The 19,668-nt window shown below is 49.2% G+C and overlaps 1 protein-coding gene across 1 annotated transcript in view; it reads left to right on the plus strand.

Annotated features, from left to right (window-relative positions):
• ADAMTS2 (ADAM metallopeptidase with thrombospondin type 1 motif 2) overlaps positions 1 to 19,668 on the plus strand; it is a 224,564-nt gene that overhangs the window by 186,499 nt on the left and 18,397 nt on the right. Inside the window, exons 11-16 of the mRNA XM_035697210.2 lie at positions 7,240 to 7,385; positions 11,109 to 11,284; positions 11,859 to 11,992; positions 16,591 to 16,714; positions 17,545 to 17,625; positions 19,338 to 19,504. Of these exons, the coding sequence (XP_035553103.2) occupies positions 7,240 to 7,385; positions 11,109 to 11,284; positions 11,859 to 11,992; positions 16,591 to 16,714; positions 17,545 to 17,625; positions 19,338 to 19,504 (828 nt within the window). The remainder of the gene's footprint in view (positions 1 to 7,239; positions 7,386 to 11,108; positions 11,285 to 11,858; positions 11,993 to 16,590; positions 16,715 to 17,544; positions 17,626 to 19,337; positions 19,505 to 19,668) is intronic.

Genomic DNA, 19,668 nt, shown 5'->3' on the forward strand with positions numbered 1-19,668 from the left:
AAATGGGATGCAAAAAGTTTATTTGAAATGTTGATGAAGCTTGAATATGCCAGTTTAACTGCAATTTTGAAAGTTGTTCTGGAAGGCTTCAATAAAATAAGAGAAATGACAGGCTTCTGATTCAAATAGATGGATAAAAGTACCTTCTTCTGTCATTTTCAAAATTATGTATTGAAGAAAATTCAGATAAAAATTAATAGAAAATGAAAGGGAAAATGGAGTAAAGAAATCAGGAGAAGTAACACCGAAGTCAGAAACTTAATTGTAATAAGAAAAGGGGGATCCCTGGGTGGCGCAGTGGTTTAGTGCCTGCCTTTGGCCCAGGGCGTGATCCTGGAGACCCGGGATCGAATCCCACATTGGGCTCCCGGTGCATGGAGCCTGCTTCTCCCTCTGCCTGTGTCTCTGCCTCTCTCTCTCTCTCTCTCTCTCTCTCTCTGTGACTATCATAAAAAAAAATAAAAATAAAAAATAAAAAAAGTAATAAGAAAAGGTCTCAGATCAAACCCCAAAGCAGCCATTCATTAGGAGGAAAAGGTAAATATCATAGGGAAGTAACAGGTTCTTGAAATATTTGACAATCCAGTTAATGAAGGGGAGTGAATCTGATGAACACATGGGAGAAGCATTTAAACTTCTTCCTGACTTGACATGAAATGTTGACAACATGAAAGACAATCCAAAGCTCAGAATGTTGCCCCTACAATAGTCAATAGCAACTTACTGAATGTTACATTTAAAATCAGGCTCTAACCAAGAAAACTTGAAATGCCCTGACATCCACATCAGGAAACAGACTAGATAGCAGTTTCTCCAGATTTGATTATGTGAAAGTTCCTATGACACCACCAATACCTTCTCTAAATTGCCAATTATTTAAAAAAGAAAATATGTCCCTCAACATGCTAGAGCCAGAGTTAGCAAGCTGTCACACACAGACCTAGGCCACCTGCCACCTGGCTCCCCGCTCCCCAACACCTTTACTAAGATGTGATTCACATTTAAAATTGCCCATTTAGGGGTGCCTGGGTGGTTCAGTCAGTTAAGCGTCTGCCTTCAGCTTAGGTCATGAACCTGGGATTCTGGGATCAAGCCCCCGTGTCAGGCTCTCTGCTCAGTGGCGAGTTTGCTTCTCCCTCTCCCCCTGCTTGTCTTCTCTCTCTCTCTCTCTGTCTCTCTCTCTCTCAAATAAATAAAATCTAAAAAAATAAAATTGTCCATTTGAAGTGTACAATTCGGTGGTTTTCAGTATATTCACAGAGTTGTGCAACTATCACAACACTCAAATTTTAGAACATTTTGGTCACTCCAGGAAGAAGTGCCATACCCATTAGCATTCTCCCTGGTTCATTCTCTCCCCTCAACCCCTGACCAGTCCTGAGCAATCACTAATCTACTTGCTGTGTCTGTAGATTTGCTTCTTCTGGACATTTCTTATCAATGGAATTGTATAATATGTGTCCTTTGTGTCTGGCTTTATTTAATCAGCATAATGTTTTCAAAATTCTTCTGTGTTATAGCACATGTCAGTACTCTCTTCCTTTTAGTGGCTGAATAATAATCCATTGTAAAGATATACTGTGTTTTATTTATCCATTTATCAGTTGATGGTCATCTGAATTGTTTCTTCTTTTCAGCTGTTACGAGAAATGCTGCTGTAAACATTCCTGTGCAAGTTATGGGTGGATGTGTCACTTTTCTTGGATATGTACCTAGGAGTGGAATTACTGAATCTTACGGTAGCTCTGTGTTCACATTTTGAGAAACTGCCAAACTCCTTGCCAAAGCAGCTGTACCTTTTTTACATTCCAACTAGCACTGTATGAGGGTTCTAATTTCTTTATATCCTCTCCCAAACTTGTTATCATCTGTATTTTTATTGTAACCATCCCAGGGGGTAGGAAGTGTCATCTCATTATGGTTTTGATTGGCATTTCCCTAATGACCTGTGATGTTGAGCATCTTTTCATCATGTGCTTAGTGGTGATTCACACACACATGTGTGATATATAAGATATATATGTACCTTGGGGGGGTAAATGTCTATTCATATCCTTTGCATATTTTTAATTGAGTTATTTATCTTTTTATTATTGATCTATAGGAGTTCTTTATATATATTTGTATCCCAATAAGGGATGCGCAAAATGGTTTGTGACCTTTTTTTTTCTGTTTTGTGGTTTGTCTTGTCAGTTTCACGACAGTATCATTTTATGCACAAAAGGTTTTAATTTTAGTAAGATCCAGTTTATCTATATGTTTTTTTCTTTTGTTGCCCGTGCTTTTGGTATTGTATCTAAGAAACCATTGCCATTAGGTCAAGAAGATATATTTCTGTACTGTATTCTGAGGCTAGCCCTTACATTTAGGTTTATGATCCATTTTCAGTTGACTTTTGTGCATGGTGTGAGGTAGGTGTCTGACCTCATCCTTTTGCATGTGGACATCCATTGTTGAAGAGACTTTCTTTCTTTCTTTCTTTCTTTCTTTCTTTTTTTTTTTTGACTGTTCTCTTTCTGTTGAATCATATCATCTTGTTACCCTTGTTGGAAACCAGCTGACCACATGTAAGGGTTCATTTCTGACTCTGCATTCTTTGCCATCAATAGATTTGTCTATCCTTATGACAGAGCCACATTGTCTTGATTACTTGTAGTTTTGTGTTAGACTTTAAAGTGGGGAAGTGCAAGTTGTCTTACTTTTTCTTTTTCAAAATTTATTTGGCTATTCAGTCCTTTGACCTGTCAGAATGGCTAGAACCCAAGACAAGAAATAACAAGTGTTGGCAAGGATGTCTGTATTTTAAGAGCAGTTTTTCAATTTCTGCAAAACTCCAGCTGGGATTTTGAAAGGATTACATTGAATCTAGAGTATCAATATATTAACAATATGAACCATAAATACAAGATATCTTTCTTTTTATTTGGACATTTAATTTATTTCAACAGTATTTTTTAGTTTTTAAGGTGCATGTTTTATACTTCCTTTGTTCAATTTATTACTAAGGTTTTTTTCTTCTTTTTGATGCTATTGTAGATAGATTCTTAATTTCACTTCCACTGTATTATAGGATAAACTCTTCATAGAAATACAATTGGTTTTTCTGTATTGATCTTGTGCCCTGCAATCTCACTCAGTTTCTTTATTAGATCTAATAGCTTTTTAGTGGATTCTTTAGGAGTTTCTATATGTAAAATCGTGTCACCTGCAAATAGAGATAGTTTTACTTCTTCCTTTTCAAACTGGATGCCTTTTATTTCTTTTTTTTGGGGGGGGGGGCTACTTTTCCTGGCCAGAACTTCCAGTACAATGTTGACTTTGTTCTTGATCATAGGGGGAAATCATTCATTCCTTCATCATTAAGTATGATATTAGCTACAGGTAGTTCTTCAATGTCCTTTATCAGATTGAGAAAGTTCTCTTCTATTCCTTGTCGTGTGTGTGTGTGTGTGTGTGTGTGTGCATGTGCACATGCACGCCTGTGTTTTCAGGAAAGGATGTTGGTGATTGCCAGATTTCATTTTTTGAGTCTCGAGGCAATCATACAGTCTGTTATTTATTTTGTTAATATGGTTTATTACATTGCTTGATTTTCAGATATTAAACCTGGCACTCCTGGGATAACCTGGTTGTGGTATATAATCTTTTCATATGGGTTAGATTTGGTATGCTAGGATTTTGTTGAAGATTTTTGTGTATTTTCATAAGAGATATTGGTCTGCAGTTTTTTTTCTGGCAGTATCTCTGTCTGGTTTTAGTATCAGGGTAATACTAGCCTCATAGAATGAATTGGGGAATTTCTTTTTTCTCCCATATTTTGGAAGAGTTCATGAAGGAATGGTATCAATGTTTTTTTAAGTGTTCAGTAGAATTCACTAAGAAAGTCATCGGGGATTGGGATATTATTTGTGGGAGGTTTTTAAACACTCATTTAATCTCTTTACTTATTATAGGTCTACTCTGATTTTCCACATCTTATTAAAGTGGTTTTGGCAGTCTGTGTTTTTCTAAAAAATTGTCCATTTCCAGCACTCTTTGTTTATTTCATGTGGATTTGGATTATTATTTGGTGTCACTTGCTTTCACCTGAATAATTTCCTTTAGTATTTTCCTATGAGGCAATCAGATAGCCATAAATTCTCTGTTTTTGTTTGTGTGAGAATGTTTTTATTTTAGCTTCATTGTTCAGAGATAGTTGTATTGATTATCCTTGGTTAACACCACTGCCTCTGGCCTCCATTATTTCTGATTAAGCGACAGCTCTTGATTTTATTGGGCTTTCCTTATACACGATGAGTCTTTTTCCTCTTACTTCTTTGGACATTTTCATTGTCTTTCATTAATTTGACTATCATGTGTCTGGGTACAGATCTCTTTGCATTTATTCTACTTGGGGTTTGTTAAATTTCTTGGGTATATAGGTTAATTTTTTCCCCATCACATTTTAGAAGTTTTCAGCCATTATGTCTTTGAATATTTCCCACTCCTTTTTGTCTCCACTCTTCAGATTGCAGAATCGTGACTGATATGTATTCAAGTTTCTGGACTCTGTCTTCTGTCAACTCAGATCTACTGCTGAGCCCTGGGTGAACTTATCGTTCAGCTTTTGAACTTTTCAACTCCAGAATTTCTGTTTACATTTTTGTAGTAGTTTTTCTCTCTTTCCTGATGTTCCCTATCTGGTGAGACAATGTCCTTTCCTCTCCTTCAGTTCTTTAGACATGGCTCCCATTTGTTCTTGGAGCATATTTATAATAGCTGTTTTGAAATCTGCCTGCTAAGTTCAACATCTGGGCCTCCTCAAAGGTAATTTCTGTCACCTGCTTACTTTCCCTTGTGTGGATCACACTCTCCTGTTTCATGTCATGTCAGAAATTTTGGTGGAAACTGGGCATTGGAGACAATACATTGAAGAGACTCTGGATATTGATGCCCTGGACGTTGTTGTGCTGTTGTTTGCTTGTTTATTTGTTTAGTGACTCGGTCACATTGTTTGCATAAACTATATTTGTTTGACCTGCAGTGTGCAGCCATTGACACTGCCCACCGGAGGTCATAGCCTTGGGCCTGTGCATCCGCACCCTGACCACACAGCCCCCAACTCCCACCCCAGGACAGGGGTGTTAACCACGTTCTCTCTGTCTCTTTCTCTGACTTTCCTGGTAGGCTTTTTGGCTGTTCTGCCCCTACTGGTCACCAAATCACTAGCTGCTGATTTGGAACTCTGTTCCAAATAAAGTTGGTCCCCTTAGGGAAAGCTATGGAACTGGCTGTTCTGCCTCTGCCTCTGGGAAGACCACTGCTCCACTGCACTAGGACTAGGGTGCAGTGTGGCCCACTTCTCACAGGGTGGCATCCTGGCTACAGGTGGGTCCGTCAGTGGGGATGGTAGTCCCTACTCTTCTTGGTTTTTTCTTTTTAAGACAGGACCTCTGCCCTACAAGCAGGCCAGGGAAAGGTCTGTCCAGGTCTAGGATTCTTAGCCTGACATCTGGAGTAGAATCTTATATCTGGGGTAGAATCTTCACCCAGCAATGGGAGCCCTAGTTCTTTTGGCTCTGCTGGCTGGAATTGACTTTCTGCAAGACAGTGTTGTGAGTTGGGAGGTGCCAGTGACTTGCCCTTCCCAGGGTCAAATTGTAGCCCCAGACTGGGAGCAGGGAGGATAGATAGCTCCATTTTCTAGGCAGTAAAGCTTCTGCCCGCCCTGAGTTGGGGGTGGAGGGGGAGGTATAGGCAGGGGTTATGGCCCAAATGCCATAGACTTTCACGTTTCTTTTTTTTTTCTTTAAAGATTTTATATATTTATTTGAGAGAGAGAGAGAGAGAGCAAGAGCACGCACAAGCAGGGGGAGCTGCAGGCAGAGCGAGAGGAAGAAGCAGGGTCCCTGCTGAGCATGGAGCCTGACACAGGGCTCGATCCCAGGACCCTAAGATCATGACCTGAGCTGAAGGCAGATGCTTAACCCACCTGGGTGCCCCAACTTCACTCTTCTCACCAAGATTTTGTAGATATCCTTGAAAAAAATGTTCCCCCATCTGTTGTATCAACTTTAGGACAATTTCTAGATACTTTAAGTGGTTGTTTTTTAAAAATAATTTTCACCAGTTAAATGGTTATCTTACTGAGGAAGGAGTTCACCAAGCTCCTTATAGGTCCACCATAGACGTTTCCATGTGTTCTCTGTTTCTGTAAATAAAGTTTTTGGGGATACAGCCATGTTCATTCACTGATGTTGCCTGTAGCTGCATTCATGCTCCAGTGGCAGAGGTGAGTAGTTACAAAAGAGATCATGTAACCAAAATAGCTTCCGGTCCTTACAGAGAAAGTTTGCAGAGGAATGGCTGCATTATCTTTGTGTTCTCAATATGAGAAACAGACTTACAAAATGACATTCTGAAACTGGATAGCTCCCGGGGTGCCTGGAATCCACCCAGCTTCTTCGCATGTACCTGTGGCGAGGCATTACATGAGGAGGGGATGGACAAGTTTGCCATCAGAAGTGCAGGAAAAGTTGTAGCAGCTGGCTAATTTGAAAAAAAAAGAAATCATTGTACCCTGCTTTTGGTTGTGTGCACAGTATTGGTCCATTGTTAAATTTTTAACTTTTTGTGATGTATTTTCTTGTTCTAAATCAATATTCCATTTTATATCTAATGTGTTATATTTTGTAATCTCCTTCCTAAAGCTGTGCTAAGTTGTATGAGTGTCCTCCCCGTGGGAGGCTGGGGAGCAGTGTGACCAGATTCAAGTGGTAGGTCTGTGTTCCCTGAGTGCCAATGTTCTGCTCCCTGGGTTCATGAATGCTTACCATGTCAGCTTGCCACCTGACCTTCATGTCCATTATATTTCCTTTAAACGTAAATGGGTAAGTCCTGTATGTCTCGGAAGTCACTGGCCTGACCTGCCAGGTGGTTCTTTATGAATGCTGCTTCTTTATGAATGTGGCTTCACCTGGAGACACGGTGTGGGGTGCAGGGCAGCCTCTGGCTGAAGGGACAGCAGGCTGGACAAGACGTGGAGGATGGCGGGTCGCCAGGTTGGTGGTCAGGGGGAGCAGGCAGGCCAGCACCTCTCTGGACCTCTCAACGGGGCTCTGAATGCCTAGGGGAAGTGCAGCCTTCTCTCCCAGAGCCTCCAGGGCTGAGCACACATCAAGGGAACTGCAGGCTGAAGAGTATGGGGCATCTGAGTGGCCCTGGAACAGTGAGTCATAGGAGTGACCTTCTGTCTTTCAGCATTGCTTTAAAGGACACTGCATCTGGCTGACGCCTGACATCCTCAAGCGGGATGGCAACTGGGGTGCTTGGAGTCCATTCGGCTCCTGCTCACGCACCTGTGGCACAGGTGTAAAGTTCCGGACCCGCCAGTGTGACAACCCACAGTGAGTTGGGCCCACTGTTTCCCACCTTCCTGCATGGTAGCTGAGGTCCCTTAGGCCCCTCGCTGTCCCCTCGCTGGCTGGCGCTATCCTGCTGGGCCTCCGTGGCTGTATACCACTTCTGGAGAGGATGCTAGCACAGAAGACGCGTTCCTGAGAGGAAGCAGAGACTCAGAGAGGCAAGGATCTTGCCTCAGGTCACATAGCCTGCTGAGGCAGAGCCAGTCCTGAGGCTTGGAAACATCTCCTGGGCCGCTGGCCTGGAGCCGTTCCCCCCGACCTGGCCTGCACCCTGCTCTAGACATTAACTTGCTCTGCCCTTCTTGGTCAAGGGCGTGGAAGACAGAAGGTGTGGCAAAGATGGGGAAATGTGAGTAAGGAGGAGGGCCTTCTTGGGCTCCTGGATGCTGGGAAGCTAAGCAGGGGAACAGCTGTGTGCAGTCAGTCAAGAGGCAGGGGCAGTGACCTGCCGCCCGGGGTGTGTATGGTAGAGATCGCCTAAGGAGGCTGCCCCCATGCCTGCTGGGCTCCCATGCCCAGCCATGCTCCCCCTCCTGCCTCCCATGGGGGCCCAAAGCCCTGTGCTGTGCTGTTCTTCCCTGGTTTCCTTTAATCCCCCCATTCTACCCCACCCTGTGACTATCTCTCAGGTCTGTGCCGCGGCCAGTCCTGCCCCTTGCGTCACTCAGCGCAGTGCCCATGGAAAGGGAGGGCGTGCAGTCAGAGCACCTGGGCCCTGGGCCTCTGCAGCTCTGTGTGACTCAGGTGCATCAGCAAGTCCCCCGGGGTCTCAGGCAGGCTACCTCATGGATTTATTGTGGGTGCACGTACAGGAATGTGAACGGAACCCCCCACAGATGACCTTACTCCGGGAGGCCCCATGGCTGCTGGAAGATGTGAGGCTTTGTCTTTCTTTCTTTGACTTGTTTGGTATTTTAAAGATTTTGATTCATATGAATATACAAAAAAAAAAAAAAAAGGAAAAAAAACAAACCTGGAATTTAAAAAAATGAAAGAAAATCCTATGTCCAGCTTCCAGATTGGGCACCACTGCAATGCCAGGCCCAAGTACAGGCTGGAGGGCAATGAACTACTCAGGCCACCCCCTTCATGGGACAGCCCGACCCAGCCATCTTCACTCACCCCCTCTACCCACATGGACCTTGTCGATATTTGGGTTGGGGCTCTAAGCCCTGAGTCCTAGGCTCATCACCTTTCCTTGGATCCCAGCACAGCCTCAGCAGGATTGTGTATGACTTAAGAGACACATGTGTTTTTCTCTAGTTTCATATCAACTTCTCAAAGGAGCCTGTGACCCTAACATTTAAGCCCTACAGGTCTCTGAGGCTCTTCCAGACCACCTGGGCTCTGGCCTCTGCAGCAGTTCCCATGCCCTGCTTGGCCAGGCCCTGAGCTGGCCCCCAAGAAGCCAGAGGGGGTCAGCAATCTCAGCTCTGGGGAGAGAGGTCAAGTCTACAGTGGTCAGGAAGGGACACAGCCCTGGAATCTAGCGGTGGGAAAGCCCAAACCTCAGGGACACCTGTGCTTGGGACCAGCTGCTCTAGTCACTCCTGGAGAACACTTCTCCTGCTTCTGACCAGTTCTCACCTGAGGGCTTCAGGCCCCATTCTGGTCAGGTGGAAAGTACCCTGCCCCTGCTCCGCTCAAGCACCCCTGCCTCAGGATGAGATATGAGATTGACAGGACAGGAAGCCAGAACCACAGGGGCTCTGGGGTGCTGGGTGAGGCTGGCAGGGTTCCCATCCGTGACTTGATACCTGGCATGCAGCAAGCCTCAGTACCTGTGATTAGTCTCTGCTGCCTCTTCATGTGCTGATGGAGTGACTTGGGGCCAGGCTGCAGATCTGGCCCAGCCCCCTGACATCCGGGCCCTGAAGGCTGATGCCCAACTCTGAGCCAGAGGGTCCATTCTCAGGCCTGGCCCTAAGGGAGCTCATGCAGGCTTGAGGTTGGGGAGGTGGGCTCCATGTTCTTTTGTGCTTCCATGCCTGTGTGTTCTAGGGATTTTTTACCCCTCTGCCAGCCCCAGCCTCTTTGGTGGCAGCAAGAGACAAGGACAGCAGTGACAGGAGCTGTCTGTTCACGCAAGCCATCAGGCCCAGTGCCAGCACTCACCTCCGCATCAGCAGGGGTCTGACAGCACCGTTGGGGAGCCATGGCAACTGTTTATTTACACCAGCATCAGTGGGCAACCCGGGCAGCTGCAGGGCCCTGAGCATTTCAGAGCTCCCCGGCTTCACAGAGCCTCCTTGTCAGCAACCCAGGCAGGCCCCACAGACCTCCCCTTCTGTGCGTTTTCTGGGGTGTGACCACCAGACTTCCCACCCTCCTGTTGGTAGCTGTGGCTCCCTGGACTGAGCTCCCTCTGTGTTTGCTCTCCCTACTTTGTACCTCTAAAACTGCAGGCCGTCTCATCTCTAAGCTCCTTACTTGGTCTTCCTCGCCCACCTCCCCTGAATTCTCCAGCTCACTTTCTATTTTGGAGTTAGCCTGGGTTTCCATTGGAATCAGCACGCCTCCTTCCTGCTGTTTCCCAGATGGTTGCTGCTCCCCACACCTGCATGCTTTCCTGGTGATGCCCTGGTCAGTATTGTCATTCTCTGCGGCCCCATGGGTGGTGGCCCTTGTGTGAATCTCAGAGCTGCTTCTTTTCATCCACTCCATCAAGCACTGAGGCTTCTTTCTCCAGATTTCTTTTTTTTTTTTAATTTTTAAAATTTATTTGAGAGATAGTAGCTGCAATGGTAGAGGGAGAAGCAGACTCCCCACTGAGCAGGGAACCAAATGCAGAGCTCAATCCTAGGACCCTGAGATCATGACCTGAGCTGAAGGCTTAACCCACTGAGACACCCAGGAACTCCTCTCCACAGATTTCTTGTATCACCTTTTCCCACCAACTTCCCTCAAGAACATGGCACTGGGGCAGGAGCCTCACAGAAGCTACCCTTTCCTTGTCCACTCTGCTGTGCCACATGTGGCCACACTGGCCACCCCTGTCACGTGGGCAAAGAAGGACCCTTGCCCAAGTCTTCGGTGGGGGCTCAGATTCTGCTTGGTGCTGCCATGCTGGGCAGATGGTGACAGAGACCCCGAGCTCCCCCTGGGGTGTGGTCCACTATCCCACGTGCTGGAGGCACCTGCTGGCCCATAGCTGGTACCTTTTCTGGCCTTTGCTATGGACCTAGTGCTTTGTGGATGAGCACTGTTCTTAGTGAAGTGAGGGAATTAGGGAAACTCAACCCCAAGCCTCTGAGGTGGGGGAAAACCAGTGAACAGAGTGTCTGCTCTGTTCCCGACCCCTGCTGGGAACTTGTGCAGCGGGATCCTGCTGGTTTGGAACTGTTCTTTGAGTTCCCACCGTGTGTCAGGCACAGGCCTAGGCCCAGGTGTAGAGGACTCGCCCACCTCTATCTTTTGATTAATGTCCCAGGAAAGGCCAAACCTTAACTCCCAGCCATGGCCCACTGTTGGTTCAGTCACAGCAATGGGAGCTGGGGGTGTGAGTGCTTGGTAGGCCCAGAGGGAGGAATCACTAACTCCTCTATACTTAATACTCTGAGTTCCTGGAGGCTGGGTCCCTTCATTCTGCAGAGCTCCATCCCCACACCCGAGACTGAGGAATCCCCACCATCCCACAGTTGGCACCCCATATGCCAGCCTCTTCCTGTGGCACCAAGCTGCAAGGCCTTCCCCCTTTTCCTCCAGCCCAGCCAACGGGGGCCGCACTTGCTCAGGCCTTGGCTACGATTTCCAGCTCTGCAACTCCCAGGACTGCCCTGATGCCCTGGCTGACTTCCGTGAGGAACAGTGTCGGCAGTGGGACCTGTACTTCGAGCACGGCGATAACCAGCACCACTGGCTGCCCCATGAGCACCGGGATGGTGAGCCCCCAGGGACAGAGCGGAACAGGTGCTCGGAGGCTGTGCCAAGGCTGTGGGCAGGCCAGGGCCTGCACTTTCCTTGAGCAACCTGTGGGCCACACCAGGCTGTCAGCAGAGCCCACCCTAGCCAGTGTGGCTACAGGAGCCCAGTCCTGGAATTTTGAACATACAGTTCCAATTCCTGCCAGGCACTGGGCAGGGGTGGGTCACCAGGCACAAGCCTACTGTCCTCTCTCTGTCACCCGTGTGTGTTACACCAACCAAGAACCTGCTGCATGCCCAGCGTGTGTGGTTCTAAGAGTGGGTGCCAGAGTAGACAGGGTCCCCCTCTCAGAGGGGGGTTGCCATCTGGAGGGAAGGGCCATCAAAGTCTCTGGGATCTGCACCAACATCAGCCTGGCTCTGTTGGGAAAAGCTCTTCCTAAATCCAGTAGCCTGGGGTCAAAGGTAAATACTCCAAGAAGGTTGTAGTTACCTGCCCCCTTTCCCTTTCTGTCCCAGGGCAGGCATGTGGGGGAGGGGGCAGGTGAATCCTAAGAACAGTCTTGCCAACACCCTGCTGCTTCCCTTCCAGCCAAGGAGAGATGCCACCTCTACTGCGAGTCCAAGGAGACCAGAGAGGTGGTGTCCATGAAGCGCATGGTGCACGATGGCACCCGCTGTTCCTACAGGGACGCCTTCAGCCTCTGTGTGCGTGGGGAGTGCAAGGTGAGTGTTATGGGGCCAGCAGAGTGGTGGGAGGTACTGCAGGGGCATAGGGGCCACAGGCCAGGGTGTCCGCTTCTTGGGGTTATTGGGCAGCCTTGTTGAGGTTGAGCATGAATCAGCACCTGTACCAGGGCAGGTGTGACCCCTTCCCTGTGCTAGTGGTGTTCACACTTGAGTGTGTCTGGGGGACACCCAGGAGCTTGGGCCCCCACCGCAGAGATTCTGATTCTGTAGCTCCAGCCAGGCCTGGGATCAGGAATTTGATGTGCTCACTGGATGATTCTGCCGCATGTGGTTCACAGATGACCTGCTGTGAAGTGCTGCACATCCTTGTGCTCCGCTGGGCTCTGGATAGCTTGTTCTTGATTAGGGTGGCCCAGGATCTCCTTGGTTCAGCTCTTTATAGAAATACCCTGCTATATTTTCCATTGTTATTAGGTCTTTGGCTTCAATCTTAGGCTGTCAGAAGAAACAACGGTGGGCTAACCTTGGCATATGATCATGGCATGAGCACAGGCCTGCCCTCAGCCAGGCTCCCTAGAAACACCTGGAAGCCTCCATAGAGTCTGAGTAGGCAGGACTGATTGTAGGGTCAGAGAGGCTGACTCTGGTCTTGTTTCCCTGAGAGACGAGATCTTCAGGAAGTCTGGCAGATGCCATAGGTACCCCAGAGAAAGAGTGAGGCCAGAGGAGCAAGGAGGTGGGGTGCAGGGCCGCTGGACTTGAGCTCAGGGCTTCCTTCTGCTCAGAGGACAGTAGCCGGCAGCCCGCAGCCCACGGTTCAGGAGGCTCCTCCAGATGCAGCAGCAGAGGGCCAGGAGGAGCCGCTCAGCCTGAGTCTGGCAGGGAGGCCAGGCTACAAAGTCTAAAGTCTGCTCAGGTAGTGAAACCACATCAACCAGGTAGCAGCGTTGCCTTTGTTCCTGAGGGATTTTAATTTATGGATATGACCAAGTGACAACCCAGAGGTCAATGCCACTAAAGGAAGCATGCGTTACTTATGTTTCCTGAGAGAAAGGCTCACCTCGCTATGGAGGGCCACATGGGGAAGCACCATGTTTGGTCGGGGGAAAGAAAACCAGTGTTTATAGGGGTTTCCTTGCAAAAGGCAGGCAGGGCAGAGGAAACAGTTGAGGACTGGCTAGTATAAAGGTGTGAAGAGTGCAGGCAGGCTCCAGGCTGGAAGGGTGGCACTGCTCTCCTGGTACCTGGCCCGGGTATGACTTGGGGCAGGGGAAGCATCAGATGGTGTGTGGGAGGCAGATAAAGGGGGTGATTGGGGAATTGTTGGTTTACACATGAAATGTGCTCCCAGACTAGCCCTCTACTACGCCCAAGAGCTGGCACGAGGAAGGGGCAGCCTCTCCCTAGCCAGCAAGTGCTTTAAGATGTCAAAACACCATAAGACACAGAAAAATTTTAGAAACATGACCAACACAAACTGTGAGCATGGGAAACATTTAGTAATAGAAGTAGCTTAAGTGGCAACTATGATATGGCTACAAACATAATGGAGAAGCCAGAGCACTAATTTACCATCTCAGTGGCAAGAGCCTCACTCCTACCATTGACAGTTGAAGAATAGATTAAGTATTTTCATTAATTAATGGTGATTTTGAAGGAATAACAGTAAGATGATAGATTCTTGCATCATTGGGAAATATAAATATTTACATTTGTATGTCATCATACTGCAGAAGTTCCAAAGTGAAGGAGACAGAAAGATTGGACCCACACAAAGGACGTGGGCAGTAGTAAGATGATGTACTGAGTCCTCACAATGCATGAGGATGTGCAGCCCTTCTTTTAAAAGAATCTCATACTAGGTCAAAAATCATGTCCAAGTGGTTGCTGTCAATTAGGGAATATGAAAACAACGACTCAGGAAGGTTAAAAGTGAAATGACAGCAGAAGATGTGTAGAATAAAGATGCACGTGTGCACATGTACTCTCACACACCCCGAGAGCAGAGAATGAAGAGTATTAAGAATTAAATGAGGCCAACAGGGTCATTTTGTTTGGATAAAGGGCACAATCCACTGCCCTGAGAAAGTAATAGTGTGCTATCAAATATGTGATCCGAAAATTGCATTGAGAAAGGCAGAGATTGAAATAGGCTAGCATCTGTCCTGATCTGATGACTCACCCGTAGGATTTCATAACAGATGGGAAAAGAGGCAAGCAGGACCTAGTTAGCTATAGGCCCCTCCCCTTGGGACCACCTGCCACCTGTGCCAGCGTCTCCCACCTGTGCTTGGACCAAAGCAGAGTGCAGCTGTCATCCCGCTCTGGTTGTGGCCTTAGTGGGCAGCAGCCATGCCAAGCCACCTGCGGACATGAGCCATCCCCAACCTAAGCAGTCAACCCCAGTAGGATCTCAGGCAAGATTTCAGGCCCACACAAGGACCCTGGTGTTCATTAGCTTTTTCTATTCAGCTTAGGAGCATTTCCTCCCTGGTTCAGACCACTGGATGTTAAAATAATATCTCCTAAAGGTCTGTAGACCCTTGCCAGGGGTGGAGGCTCCCTGGGGAGCTGGGGACAGTGCTTGCTTGGGCCTGGTAGTCATCCCACCTGATGAGCCACCCAGCAGCCACCCAGACAAAACTGCTCTTCTAGATGTCAGGCAAGGTCCTGTCCACTATGATTATTAGACACACTTCTATTTCAGAAAAAACAAAAGATGACAAACAATGTGTTTGAGAGGGAGAAATGGTGACAGGCCATTTTAATTTCTCTCAAGTTCTGACAGATCAAGTGGTTCATTTATGCTGTTTTCTGTGACTCTCAGAACAAAGTCTCATTTAGAACAAGTGTCTTAAGAAAGGTAGCATATTGCTTCATTTTTCCACTGTCTAGATATCCTCCTTCCATTCCAACCAGCTGAATTTCTAATTCATGTTTTGGGTTGTAAAAAGGCTGCAAGCCTTTTTAGAAAGAGCTTATGTACCAGTGAACAACTTCCAGATTAGAGCTGATTCTCAGTTAAGGCGCATGATCTCACGTGGGCTCCAGAGTCCAGGCGTCTGGGAGAGCGCCTCCCGGATGTTCCTTTGCTCCCTGGCATGGGTACCCATCTGCCTACTGCTCCAAGGCTTTTTGCTTTTGGTTTACAGTGTCTGAAACTGAGCACTAATCCCCCTCAGGTGAGAGGCTGGAGCAACCCTTCTCCCAGGGAGTACACTATCCTGGCCTGAAAGAGGGTTCTCCTCCCCCCTCTCCTCCTCTACAACACCTCCAGCCTTCCCTGATGAAGGGAGACTGTGACTGTGCTTATGAGGACCATCTCCTCCCACCCCCAGCAACAGCCCCCACAGGCCAGGCTGCACTGAAAACCATGTCACAAACGTGGAAACAAACTCAGAGATCGAGCAGTGTGTCCTCAGACCACATACTTAGAAAAGGGAGGTGCATGCTTTGGCTCAGGTTTCTGCACTTTTAAAGACCAATGCTTTTGTTTGGTCCTCTTTTTTCCCTGGTAATTTCCCCCCACCCCAGGAATCATTAAAATAAAAATTAGCATGTTCATTTCATTGATTGCTTTTCACCCTGCTCACTTCCAAAATTGGTTCAAAAGGCTTATGATTACACAGAAATAGATAAGACCAAAGATCATCAGTGTCTATCCACACCTTCAAAAATGATTCATGAGCCACTCCTCTGTAGCCCCTGCATGGTCCCTGCCCTCAAAGGGCCTTGTAAGACAAAAGCCAGAAATCAAAGAGCAGAAGAAGTGGATTTCTCCAAAGGTAGGTGATAGGATGACCTTGAAAGGACAATTGGATCTGAGCTTCTTGGCAGCCTCAGCAAAACGGGAACCCTGTGTTGCTGTGGTGCACTCTAGGACAGGTGGAGGGAGCAGACCAGCTCAGAGGACAGGCTGTCTTCCTTGGCTGAGCTAGAACAAAGTGGCCTCGGGCAGCATGCTCAGGGCCATCGTCCTGCAGGAGCTCCTTTCGTGGAGTTTCCCTGGCCCCAGGAATGCTGTGCTGCCAGAGCCATGGAGAGTAGAAGAACCTGAATTTGTTACTACTTTGCCAGGTGGCTTGGGGCAAGGGAGCATCCCTGGTCAGTGTGGAATAATTTTGACACTGGAGTGGGTGATATTTAGAGGATTTGTTGAAGGAATGGAGGCACAGGTGTTCTCAACAACTCTTGTCACCTCCTGCCCCGGCACCCCCGGACACAGACTAAAAAAACTGAGCTTTGGGTGGGAGCCCCAGACAGGCTGCACCACATGGCCGCCTAGGAGAAGGGTAGAGGCCAGGGCTGATTCACAGCCATCAGGACAGTGACATCTGTGTGCCAGGCCAAGCTAGTCTCGCAGGCGGCCCTGATCAGGCTGTGCAGAGCCCTGTGAGGTCACACTGTCCAGATGAGCAGATGAGGTGCAGTGAGCAGCAGTGGCTGCTCCGTGGGTGGGCGCAGAGTCTGTGTTGCTCCAAAGCCCTGTCCCTCCGTCTGCATTGGGAACCGCTAAGGATAGTGTGGACCTGAGCTGCAGAGGGAACAGGTGGCAGGGCCCTGGGGGCACGGATCAGGCCAGGGCCCAAGTGGGGACAGCTCTCAATTATGCACTGTACCCCTTCCCTCTGCAGAAGGTGGGCTGTGATGGAGTGATTGGCTCCAGCAAGCAGGAGGACAAATGTGGCGTGTGTGGAGGGGACAACACTCACTGCAAAGTGGTCAAAGGCACATTCACACGCTCCCCCAAGAAGCTTGGTGAGTGAGCCCCTCCCTCCGGCCCCTGGTGCCTGAATGTCTGCAGCACCTCTGGGAGGAGGGCGGGGACATGACTTGCTGGAGTATCATAAGTCAGGTATAGTTTGAGCCAGGCTCCAGGGTGGATGGGGAACAGGGAGAATGGAAACCAGGTTTCCGGGGTCAGGGCAGAGAATGCCGACATAGAGGGGGCCACGGGGCAGATCTTAGCAGTTTTTTTGAGGGCAAGGGCTGCATAGGTCACCCCTCTCTTGCCTTCCAGAGCTTCCCAGTAGGCCTCTGGGCTCTGGGTCCTTTGCTTCTTACCTCTCGGCTCCTGCTGCCGTCTGGTCCCCAGCCAACCTGGGCTCTGAAAGAACAGCTCTCTGGGTGGGCCTGCAGTGACTTTCACCTCTGTCTGAAATGAGGAGAAGCCACTTTGGTTGGTCTCTCAGAAGGCCGTGACCTTCACTCAGACCTGGTGCCAGGGTGCGAGGCTGACCCTTCCCACGGTTCAGGAGGCCAAGTGGTTTGCTAAGGGCCTCCCTCCCAGATATGGCATCTTAGCTTACAAGCTCTGGCATGGCTCCAGGGCCACCCTGAGGGTTCCTGTCAAGTTTTCAGTGGAAGAGGCGGAGGGCACAGCTGGGATTTGAAAGGAGCAGAACGGCTTTGGCCATCTGGGACGCAGTACCTTTCCCATCGGCCCTTGTCCAGGTGGGCAGTTCAAAACCCATGAAATGTGGAGCCCTCTGGAATGGCCTTTGAGGGCGAGACCCCTCTGTGCATTGTCTGTGTTCCAGTGGCCTCTTCTGTCTCATTTGGCTTTGTCTCCCCACATCCCAACAAAGGTTACATCAAGATGTTTGAGATCCCAGCAGGAGCCAGACACCTGCTTATCCAGGAGGCAGACAGCACCAGCCACCACCTGGGTGAGTCTCTGAAGCTCAGCAGTTCCAGGGATGGCGGCAGAGCCCAGGAGTCAGAGGTCAGGCTGGGAGGCACAGGTGCAGCTGCACCTCCCCTGTCCCTGGCTCAGCCCACCTGGAGGGTCTTTCCTGGGTTCACATCCTGATGGAGAGAGAGGTCAGGGGCCGCTGGGGTCAGAGGGCTGCTCTGGGAGCAGTGTGGAGGGACATGCGTGTAAAGCTTGCCATACTCCCAGCCCACAGACTGGTGACTGCCTCCCCGTCCCCCATCTCAGGGCCAAGGAGGAAGGCCCCTCTAGCCACTGGAAGGCAGGCAGAGTCCTGGGCAGCAGCCTACTCACGGAGAAGGCACCCGGGCTGGCCTGTGGTTGGTCACAGACTGTATTTGCATATTTCCAAATTAGTTTAGTTTTAAATTCAAGAGATTCTTCCTGGAATATAGATTTCTGGAATCTCTTGCAAATGTGGATGTCCTTAGTGAACATCCTCCCATGCGGTGGCCCCTGCCTGCCTGTGGGACTGTGCTCTCCGAGACTGCAGGACCCCTGGGAGGCCTTCACCCATCCTCGCCCCCACCTCCCGCAAGCACTTGGGCCCTCCCTCCTGGATAGTCATGGGCTGACGTCCAAAGTGATGTGGGGGTGGGGGGGGGTCACTACGGAGATCCCAGACAAGGCTCTTCTCCCAGTTTGGGCCCCACCTTCCTCCTTGTGCCCTGGAGACTGGGCTGGGTCTGGGACTCCCAAAGTGCCACTGTCTGGCACCCCCACCAACACGCAGCTCTTCCCTATTTTAAGAGGAAACTTTATACTGCTACCCAAAATGCAAAGCCAGTACCACTTGCCTTAAATGGAAAGTAAATGTGAAAGTTGATTCCTAAAGGGAAAGACACTTGGATCTAAAGTTTCCTGTTGAAGGCTCCAGGTCCGAGGCCTGATCTCTGCATAAGAGGAGGCAGGGTTGGTGACCAGTTGAGGGTCTGGCGGCCCCTGCTGAGGCTTTCTCTGAGGGGCAGAGAATTACAGGAGGCCCGTGCAGGGAGCAATTTCCATATTCTGTGAGCCCCATCTGGGGCCCTCCTAAAATCGTCCAGCAGCACCCACAGTAGCTGCCTTCCACACTGTGGGAAGCAGGAGGCTTCCTGACCAGCTTCTTGATTCTTGGCTCCTAGATACCTGCTTATCCAGGGCTATTCCCTGTGGTCCATGAGAGCCCCTGGTCAAGCCAGGCCTCTGAGGATATGTGGGGAACTGATGGGGCTCCAGGTTGGGGTGAGGAGACCCTAATTTTTAACTGGACGTATGCTCACCCCATGGTGGGAAGCCTCACTCCAGCCCTGTGTCCCAGTGTCCAGCAGATGGCCTGCACCCAGGAGGCTGGGGTGCAGTGTGGGGATCATTGGCTCTAAGTGCCTGCTGATGACTCCAAGTAGACTGTAGGGAGATGGCCCAGGGTCTGTGGGGGCAGATCCAGGAAAGGGCCCTGGGCAGTATAGTTCCAGCTGAGCAGCAGAGGGTGAGACTGGCTCCTACAGTGATCTGTGCCGTCATTGGCATGGATGGGTCCCTAGCAGAGGGTGGCTGGGACAGACAGGGGGAATCTGTTCCTCACAACCCCCTCACCAGTCCAGACCTGTGGACCTGCCAGCCTCTCCCTAACATGCCAGGCTTCTGCCAGTGACCGTGGTAGGAGTGGCTGTCTTCTGCTGTTCTTAGCCGTCAAGAACCTGGAGACGGGCAAGTTCATTTTAAACGAAGAGAATGATGTGGATCCTAATTCTAAATCCTTCATTGCAATGGGTGTGGAGTGGGAGTACAGGGATGAGGATGGCCGAGAGACACTGCAGACCATGGGCCCACTTCATGGCACCATCACCGTTCTGGTAAGTAGAGGCAGGGACCAGGTCTGGTACCTCCTGGCTGCCCAGAAGGGCAAGCAGCCACTGGGGAAGAGATCCTCCAGCTTCTTGGGAACCCTGGGCCTCCCTACATCTGTCAGGCCATTCTCTGAACAGGCCTCTGGCCTGCCTTTTGGACGGAGGGTCTC

Source organism: Canis lupus, chromosome 11, assembly GCF_003254725.2.
Source record: "Canis lupus dingo isolate Sandy chromosome 11, ASM325472v2, whole genome shotgun sequence".
NCBI classification, from domain to species: domain Eukaryota; kingdom Metazoa; phylum Chordata; class Mammalia; order Carnivora; family Canidae; genus Canis; species Canis lupus.